The sequence below is a fragment of the Haliotis asinina genome, chromosome 14 (genome assembly GCF_037392515.1).
Source record: "Haliotis asinina isolate JCU_RB_2024 chromosome 14, JCU_Hal_asi_v2, whole genome shotgun sequence".
NCBI lineage: Eukaryota > Metazoa > Mollusca > Gastropoda > Lepetellida > Haliotidae > Haliotis > Haliotis asinina.
Genome location: NC_090293.1, coordinates 41,979,754 through 41,988,859, shown reverse-complemented (window position 1 = coordinate 41,988,859; position 9,106 = coordinate 41,979,754). Strand labels below are relative to the sequence as shown.

The 9,106-nt window shown below is 40.4% G+C and overlaps 1 protein-coding gene across 2 annotated transcripts in view; it reads left to right on the top strand.

Annotated features, from left to right (window-relative positions):
* LOC137261777 (uncharacterized) overlaps positions 1 to 9,106 on the top strand; it is a 21,241-nt gene continuing 12,135 nt past the window's right edge. The window contains exons 1-3 of one of the 2 annotated variants that reach the window (XM_067799558.1): positions 1 to 36; positions 7,067 to 7,551; positions 8,706 to 8,814. In XM_067799558.1, the coding sequence (XP_067655659.1) occupies positions 7,158 to 7,551; positions 8,706 to 8,814 (503 nt within the window). In that variant the 5' untranslated portion in view covers positions 1 to 36; positions 7,067 to 7,157. Of the gene's footprint in view, positions 37 to 187; positions 300 to 7,066; positions 7,552 to 8,705; positions 8,815 to 9,106 lie in introns of those variants that run through there. The other variant, XM_067799559.1, reaches the window with a different exon arrangement.

Genomic DNA, 9,106 nt, shown 5'->3' with positions numbered 1-9,106 from the left:
AGTTAGCGGTGTCTAAGTCGTTGCAAGGAGTCAAAGGTAAACACAATGTCGTAGATCTATATATCTGTCGTCTGCACTGTTAACCATGGAACGTGTTTGCTGTTTTCATGTTGACAAGATATGTTAAGAAAGTTTAGGTCTGTACGTTTAGATGGGGTGCGTATTTGATTACTATTGATCCACGATGTATCTCATGCCCGTCGTCTATTACTTCCCATTCTGGTGGTTTGAAAGGTAAAGGCAAGCTGACGTGTGGACTTTGAACTCCGTTCGTAGCCAAGTACAGTAGCTTGTGTAATGTATGTTATCGACTACGACGAGATCTCGCCAGTAACCTTACAGTGCTATGTTATCGACTGCAGACGACACACAATAAACTTAATGACAACGTCTGCCGAGTTGTCTAGTATGTGACATGGTGTCAGAAGTCGGCAATTATAACTTTCAAACTAACAATTTGAAGTTTGACGATCCAGAAAAAGGAGTCTAGATCTCTAAAGAACAAAACGGCAAGTTTTTATGAACTGTTATGCTCAGAAATCATAAATAGAAGCAAAAGTTCGTTCGACCGCATGCTCACGAAATTACCAGCCTGTGCTGCATTGAGCACTTAGAAGTGATTCTAGTGAAATTCTTCGAAGCTTACTTGTCAATGAACTGTAAACATGGCAACTAGTGAAAGCAATAGGCCTCAGATGAACTGGGAAGCTGTTGATTTAGAGCGTGAATGGAAAAGTTTGAAACAACTTTGTCAATTTACGTTCAACGGGCCTCTGTCAGGTAAAACTGAATTACAGAAAGTGAACTACTTAATGACTTATATCGGTGCCAAGGGAAGAGAAGTGTATGAAACATTTACATGGACCGCTGCTGAAGCGGAATGGTGTTTTTGGAAAGTATGACCAATATGTAGCACCTAAGAAGAATCAGATTAGTTCAACAGTGATATTCAATAGGCGTAAACAAGAACAGAATGAAAGGTTCAACAATTTTGTGGCTGATTTGAAGCTTCTAGTAAAACAGGCCCCCCTAAGTAATTGAAGGAATTACAGCAAATTTGAAGGAATTGCATCTCAAATGTAAACAAACGCAGTCCACTCTCAAAACAATTGCAGCAATATCGGTAGTTTAGCGGTAATAACAGAAACACATCGGCCCTATCGGAAGCAATGTCGGTAATACTGGAAACACACTCGGCCATCTCCGGAGATTTTTCGGTCGCGAGCGGAAACTCACGCTGCAAAACATGGTGTCGTTGGAAGAAGCTCGATGAGTTTTGTTTTTAGTTCCTACTATTACATTTTTATACTTATCCATCTTTGACCACCCGTGTTGAATGCGTTTAGGTATGAGGTGTTGTCGGGGCAATAGCTTATGTTTTTAGGAAAAGATTGTCACTGCAGAAGAGTGTCACAAGTCAGAAGAGTGTCACAAGTCATGCCCCTGGATGTTGTTTACATCTGAACATCGAAGTCGTGCCGATGATTACGAACACCATGAACGTGCGCCATGAAGAAGTTTATGAGCCATAATGTTTCTTGCTATGAAGTGCAATTGACAAATTTAAACACATTTTACAAAAAAATGATGTTATATCTCGCGCACATTCGTAATCATCGTCACGACTTCGATGTTCAGATGTAAACAATCTCCTGGGACATGACTTGTGACACTCTCCTAGAGCGACTATCTTTTCCTAAAAACATAAGCTATTGCCCCGAGCTACAACATAAGCTGTAAAAGATTGTGGCTATACTGATTCAGATAGAATGCTTTGAGATGCCATTGTTCTTCGAGCTTATGATTCAGTTAAAGAGAAGTGTCTGGATAAAGGTGACGATCTCACTCTTGCTATTCAGATAGGTCAGAATTATGAAGCATCACTACAAAGTATGGCAACCATTGGTGATGAAGACCTCAAGGTAAATAGAGTGTACATGAAGAAACAACCCAAAGCGGGTAGGAAACATGTAACAAGTCAATCATATGCTCCTAAACATGACAGACATGGGACACAGAAACCCAAAACACATGAAAGACATTCTAAATCAGACATTTGTAGCAGATGTGGGTATCAAGCTACTCACAAGAAATGTCCTGCTAAAAGTTCCAAATGTTCCAAGTGTAAGTTATTTGGTCACTTTGCTAAAATGTGCAAAACTAGACTTGATGAGGTAGACAATGTAGCATGTAGCAGTGAAGCCAGAAAATCATGTTCAAAAGTTGAAGAAAATGATGAATATGACTATTCTTCATATGAATACTCACACTTAGTGCATACTGTTGAGTCCAATGATAAGAAATGGTGGATAGATGTCAGTGTTTGTGGTAGAAACCTGGGTGTGCAGATTGACACAGGGGCAGATAAATCACTCATGCCATATCAAACTTATGCTGAAATGGGCCTAAAACTTCCACTAGTGCAGACTGACAAATGCTTCAAAAGTTACACACTTCATTCACTTGAAGTTGAAGGTAAGGTTACCTTGCCTGTTGTGTACAAGGACAAAACAGTGAATGTTCCATTTTATGTCATTCACCTGGATCAGAAACCTCTATTGTCAGAAGATGTCTGTGAAGAGCTAGGTTTGATTCAGAGAACCTATGTTGTCACTCAAGAGATTGACAAATATCCTGAGTTGAAGTCTACCACAGGAACTCTTCCAGGAACCTGTCACTGAAGATTGATCCTACTGTACCCCCTGTAGTACATGGACCGAGACGGCAACCAAAGGCCTTAGTGAAAAAAATCACGTCCAAGCTACATGAAATGGAAGCGAATGGACAAATAGCCAGAGTAACAGAGCCAACTGATTGGGTGAGCTCTATGGTCACAGTGGTCAAGAGTGACAAAGTGAGGATATGCCTTGACCCTAAGGACTTGAATGTGGCTATACGCAGAGAACACTATCCAATACCCACAGTAGAGGAAGTAGTGTCATCGTTTCCTGAAGCCAGGATATTCTCTGTTCTTGATGCAAAGTCAGGATTTCTCCAGATTTGTCTCAACTATGAATCCAGTCTCATAACCACATTCAACAGCCCTATCGGACGATTTAGATGGCTCAGATTGCCATTCGGAATCAAATCAGCACCTGAAATATTTCAGCGTATTATGGATACTATGCTGGACGGAATTGTAGGTTCAAGAGCTATCATGGATGACATTTTGATCGGTGGAAAGACTGAGGCAGATCATGATCGGATCATGAAAGAAGTCACCAAGAGGGCAACTGACTTCAATCTGAAGATGAACTTTGAAAAGTGCCAAGTAAAACAGACCAGAGTGAAATATGCTGGTCATATTTTTACACAAGATGACTTGGAGGCTGATCCAAGTAAAGTGAGGGCTCTAAAAGAGATGCCTGTTCCAGAGTCAAAAGGTGACGTGAGACGTTTTCTTGAAATGACTCAGTACCTGGGAAAGTTCCTGCCTAGTCTCAGCGATGAAGATGCACCACTACGTGAGGTCATCAAGAAAGAAGTTGACTTCTTTTGGGAAAAGCCACAACAGAAATCCTTTGAAAAACTCAAAGAACTTGTAGTTCAGCTCCAGTGTTAGCTAGATTTGACCACAAGAAACCAGTTGTGATCCAGTGTGATGCCAGTAGCTATGCGATGGGAACAGTACTCCTGCAAGATGGGCATCCTGTAGCTTTCTCCTCAAGGGCACTCACCGACACAGAAAAACGCTATGCCCAAATTGAAAAGGAGATGCTTGCAATTGTTCACAGCTGCAGAAAATTCCATAACTACATCTTTGGCCGCCCAGTATCTGTAGAGACTGATCACAAGCCACTACAGGCGATTTTCAGTAAGCCCACTGCTTGCTGCGCCAGTGAGACTACAGTCCATGTTGCTGAAGATGCAGCCTTATGATCTGAATGTAATTTACAGATCTGGAAATGAAATTCCTGTTGGTGACGCTTTGAGCCGCGCAAATCTACCAGACCAGGAAGTTGACATTCAGTCAATATGGTTGACTACATTGTTGTTGCGCCGACAAGGTACCAACAGTTTCAGAAGTGTACAGCTGATGAGTTGAACGAACTTCACTCAATCATTCAGAAAGGTTGACCAGACACTAGGTATGAAGTATCTCATTGCCTAAGAGAGTACTGGAACCAGAGACGAAATTGTATACGAAGGTATGCGCATTGTTGTTCCTCCCAGCATGAGAGCTGATATGATGAAGCAGATCCATGCTTCTCACCTTGGCATCAGCAAATGCAAACAACGAGCTCGAGAAGCTTTGTTTTGGCCTGGAATGACTGCCCAAATAGAGAGTCTAGTCAAAGACTGTGTGAAGTGTAATGAGTTCCAGAACAAACAGAAGTCAGAGACATTGATGCCAAGTAAAACTCCTGCCTATCCATGGTGTGAAATCGAAAGTGACATCTTTGACTTTGAAAGCAAACCGTACCTTCTTACAGTAGATTATTTCTCACGATTCATTGAAGTTGACAGACTTGCAGATATGAGCTGCAGAACTACCATAGAAACTCTCAAAAGTCAGATCTGCAGACATGGAATTCCTGAGAAATGGAGGTCTGATAATGGTCCTCAATTCTGCTCCAGAGAATTTGCTCAGTTTTGTGAAGACTATAATATTCAACACGTGACGTCTTCACCCAATTACCCCCAGTCTAATGGTGAAGTTGAACGAGCGATCCAGACGGTGAAGAGACTTTGGAAGAAATCAAGTGATAAGCAACTTGTTCTCCTAGACTATCGCTCGACACCACTGCAGTCATGTGGACTCTCACCTGCTCAACTGTCTATGGGAAGACGACCCAGGAACAAGATACCTGTGTCCAGAGAATTGCTGCTACCAAAAGCCTATGACAGGAAGGATGTCACTCTTTGAACGGGGCGAAGGAGAGACAAAAGTGGTATCACAATCAGAAGGCAAGTTTTGATCTCAAAGCTCTCTCTCCAGGTGATCCCGTTAGAATGGCTCCTCTACCGGGTACCAACAAGTGGCTTCCAGCTAAAGTTGTTGCTCATCATGCCTCTCCACGATCTTATGTCATAGAGCACAACAACCAGAAGTACAGAAGAAACAAGAGTCATCTAAGACCCTCAACTGAGACCGCTCACACACAGGGCACTAAGCTCTGTAGACCACCCACTCATGAGCTCCTACCTCCACCCAATGGTCAGAGAAACTTGAATGTACATGTGTCTCCAACAAAGAATCCTGTGACAACACAGACACATCAGACTGATGTGTCAGATCAGACATATGTTAAAACCCAGTAGTAGTCACTAGGAGTGGTAGAGTCAGCAAACTGCCAAATCGTTTGGACTTGTGAATTCTTTGATTGACTGACTCATTGTTGTAACTTCTTGTTGAAGTGACATTTACAGTTGAGAAACTGATTTTTGAATTTGTGTACTCCATAAGTGCCAAAGGAAAGTGACTCTTAATTTATTACGTTGGTAATATAACGTCTCAGGAAAGACTCTAAATGCCTAAATTTATTTTGAGTATTCCAGTCAGAGTTTAATGATGTTTTAGACATTTGCATGCAAGTTATGCTGTTAAGTTATGTTGTCTACACGCTTTATCAGCTCCAAACAAAGAGGGATGTAATGTATGTTATCGACTAGTCTCACCAATCTCACCAGTTACCTTACACTGCTATGTTATCGACTGCAGACAACACACAATAAACAACATCTGCCGAGTTGTCTAGTACATGACAGCCTGATTGAGATTGCTAAGAATGCACAAGATATCTGGTGGGATATAAAGCTATCCGTACTCATGGATATTGTTACCCTACTCGTACTATTTGGGGGGCATTCCTTCTTTCTGCTGATCCGCAAACTATTTTGTTGTTGAATCTGTTTCTGTCAAACGTGGTAAGCGAAACCGGATTGATTTCACCGTAAAATAGACTCATTTATCCTCGATACATTATTATTAAAGCTATATAGTGATTTTACATGTGACCTATGGCTGAGAACGTCCTCATGAGAAATTGTGGTGATGAACTCCAAAGGTGCTCCAATATTTCTTATTGCTTAGAATTTTAAGTAAAGGTGCCAACTAACTAGGTCATACAACCTTAATGATGAAATTTATCATAATCACAGATACTGATAGTGTGTTGACCCTGATACTTGCTGATCAGCATCTGTTCCCAGTAATATCATGTTCCTGGCCCCCACAGATTGTTTTCAGACACTGTGAATCAAACCCAAACCTGTGGTGTAATAAGTGAATGCTTTAACCTCTTGGCTACCTTACACATTTAGAAGATTTGCATGCATGTTTAGGAATAAACATACTGCTATGTTATAACTTAAAACCACCAAAAATTCATTTGTTAGTGGGTGCATTGCAAACCGAAAATCGCTTAGAGTAAGCAAATGAATCACTTATTCCGGACTTGCAACAGCTCGAAGCATTTGTCGCTCTTCCAAAAATGGCAGAGCAATTACCGTTTGCTCGTCTGGCGCTAATAAAGAACCTGTTAGGAGAGTCTCAATGAAGAGTGATGAATTTATTATTGTTGATGACTACATTGAACCAGTGGAACAAACTGAGGATGTAAGCTGCTTTTTGCCAGTTTGGCAGCTGAACAAGTTTGTTCAGCCTTCAAATTCAAATTTTCCTAAGCTGCCATTTTGATTTGGGAACGAAGCAACCTCGTCCAGCGATTGCTGCAATTGCAAGCGGCTGAAAGTTAGCACTCTGTTGTCAGGTGAATCGCTCTACATCGCTTGCAAGTGATTGGTTGTTTGCAAATATTTATTCCATACAGTATCATTAAGACTCCACAACAGACACTTAAATGCTTCACAATGCACTTCTAGCAGCATTGGCAGATTTATTTTGTCTTGGTAAGTCCATATCTGAATGGCTTCTGAGAATGACTAATCATGGAAAGGTATAAACTGCATTCCTGTGCTGCCATCACAGGAGCCGTAGTAATAGATCCAGGTGTTAGGGTAGGTTTGCTGTAGTATTCCCTTTGGAGATAGTGAGTAGGGCGGCAACCCTGAGTTGAATACGATACGTATTTGCAAGTATCATGTGTTTGTTTTTCCTTTTCAGGACTAAAGAACAAAAGGAAGATAACGCTTGTTGTCCTGAAGTCTTTATCTACATAAGTCAGGTATAATTTTCTGTAGCTGCTATTCAAGACATGGCAAAACATTTGTTAAGATCAACAGCAAGGCACAAAATGTCTTGTATTCAAATAATCTTGAGAAGTCACCATGAAGCAGTCAAGATTCCCTTGTATCCACATTCCTTAAAACTTAAGGATGTCTCAATATCAGGTGTCGGGACCAGAGCAATGTGCACCTCATCGCTGCCCTCAAGTTGGTACCATAAGTATCAGTTTCAGCAGAAGAGTGTGCTTGATGGTGCCACAGACATTGAATGTACAGTTAGTGTCATTGACACTCACCATGGAGCGACAGACAAGCCTATTGTTTTAGGGATCCATGGACTGCTTGGACAAGGGGAGGACTTTGAGCCACTCATTTCTAAGCTACACAAGAGAGGAATCCGTGTTGTTGCACCAACATTTCCAGGTACATGTACTACAATACTGACACATATTATATGTTTAAAGAACATGGAGATGCTTTTACGAAATTACTAGGCCTGCAACAATTTACCCAGATCTCAGTTTGATTTGATTTTTGATATTGGACTCTCAATTCAATCATTTTCAATTAGATTCTTCATACAAGTAAAAACATCCGATTTCATTTAAGTTTCAAACTCAGCTTCTTTAGCATGAAATCCATCATCAACTTGGCAATGTCTACATACAACAGTTCTCATTGGATAATTATCCCAACGTCAACCAATCAGGTTTGACCTTAATCCATTGCTTGAAACTGCTCAAGTTGGAGTCAAAATTACGTTCTGGCTGAGTGGAAGTAATTCAGATAGTTATCCAAATATCGAATCGAAACAGTGACAGTGGTTATTGAAAATCAAGTTGTGAGATAAGTTGTCTGAATTACAGTGTAGTTACCAGCCCTTACACTGGTATTTGAATCACAGACCTGATCCAAAGTTGGATGCCTTGCCCACATAACCATAGGGGGTAACCCCATCAGCAAGCTGACAAGGTAAAAATGTCATCTTTAGGATGATTCCACACCCTGCAAAATGAGGTTAAACATCTTGCTCTTATCCCTTGTTCAGAGTAGTCTGTGAAAATGTCCCACATTGTATAACTTTTTCTTTGTTTGATAACAATGATATGACTCGTCACATGTACATTGTTTATATGCAGACTTGTTTTCTTGTAATTGTTTTTTTATATCACTTTCATCAAAGATTATCAGCTAAATTAGCCCATGTTATCAGTTTCATAACGAAAATGAACTTATTAATGATGTCAGTATGGTTTTAGATCACTTTTCCAGCAAAATGATAGTGGGGCATACTCAAAATGTGTTTCACACACTATACAACTGAGATTGAAGTCAGGCCTGCTTTTTGACTGGCAAACACTTTTACCACAGGGTGCCCTACAGCCCCAAAGATAAGGTAGATGCACTCAACAGACACATTAAAGAAAGTTTACAATGCAGGCAAAATCCATATCATCCCACCAGGCTGCCGTTATGAGTTTGTTTGTCTCCAACAAACTGAATAATGGATACTGTGATTTGTTGGTATAACTGGTAGGTTTTCAAGGAGCATAAAGCGAATGAATATGTTGTTGCAGGATTTCAAGGAAGTTCACTTGAACCATGGCAGCTGAATCACCTTGACTTCACAACTCAAGGCAGAGCCCTCATCCTCAAAATAATATTAGACACTGTGGGTATTCACAGGTAACTCCCTTCTTATTATTCTTGAATATATTTACTAGTTTCTAGTAGGACTGTGAATTGGCAAATAAACTGTATTGCAACATGTTTCAAGTCGGGTACCAGTATTGTGATATGTGTTGGGATATATTGAGAACTGTTTGACAGTGAATGACACTAATTGTGCCTGTCAATCCTAGTTTCTACATTATGAGTCCTAGACATATATTTTATGGTTCTGATAACAACAATCTCAGAATTAGGTTGCAGAGTCATCGATTCTATTTTCATTTGTAAACCATAAACATAATCACAA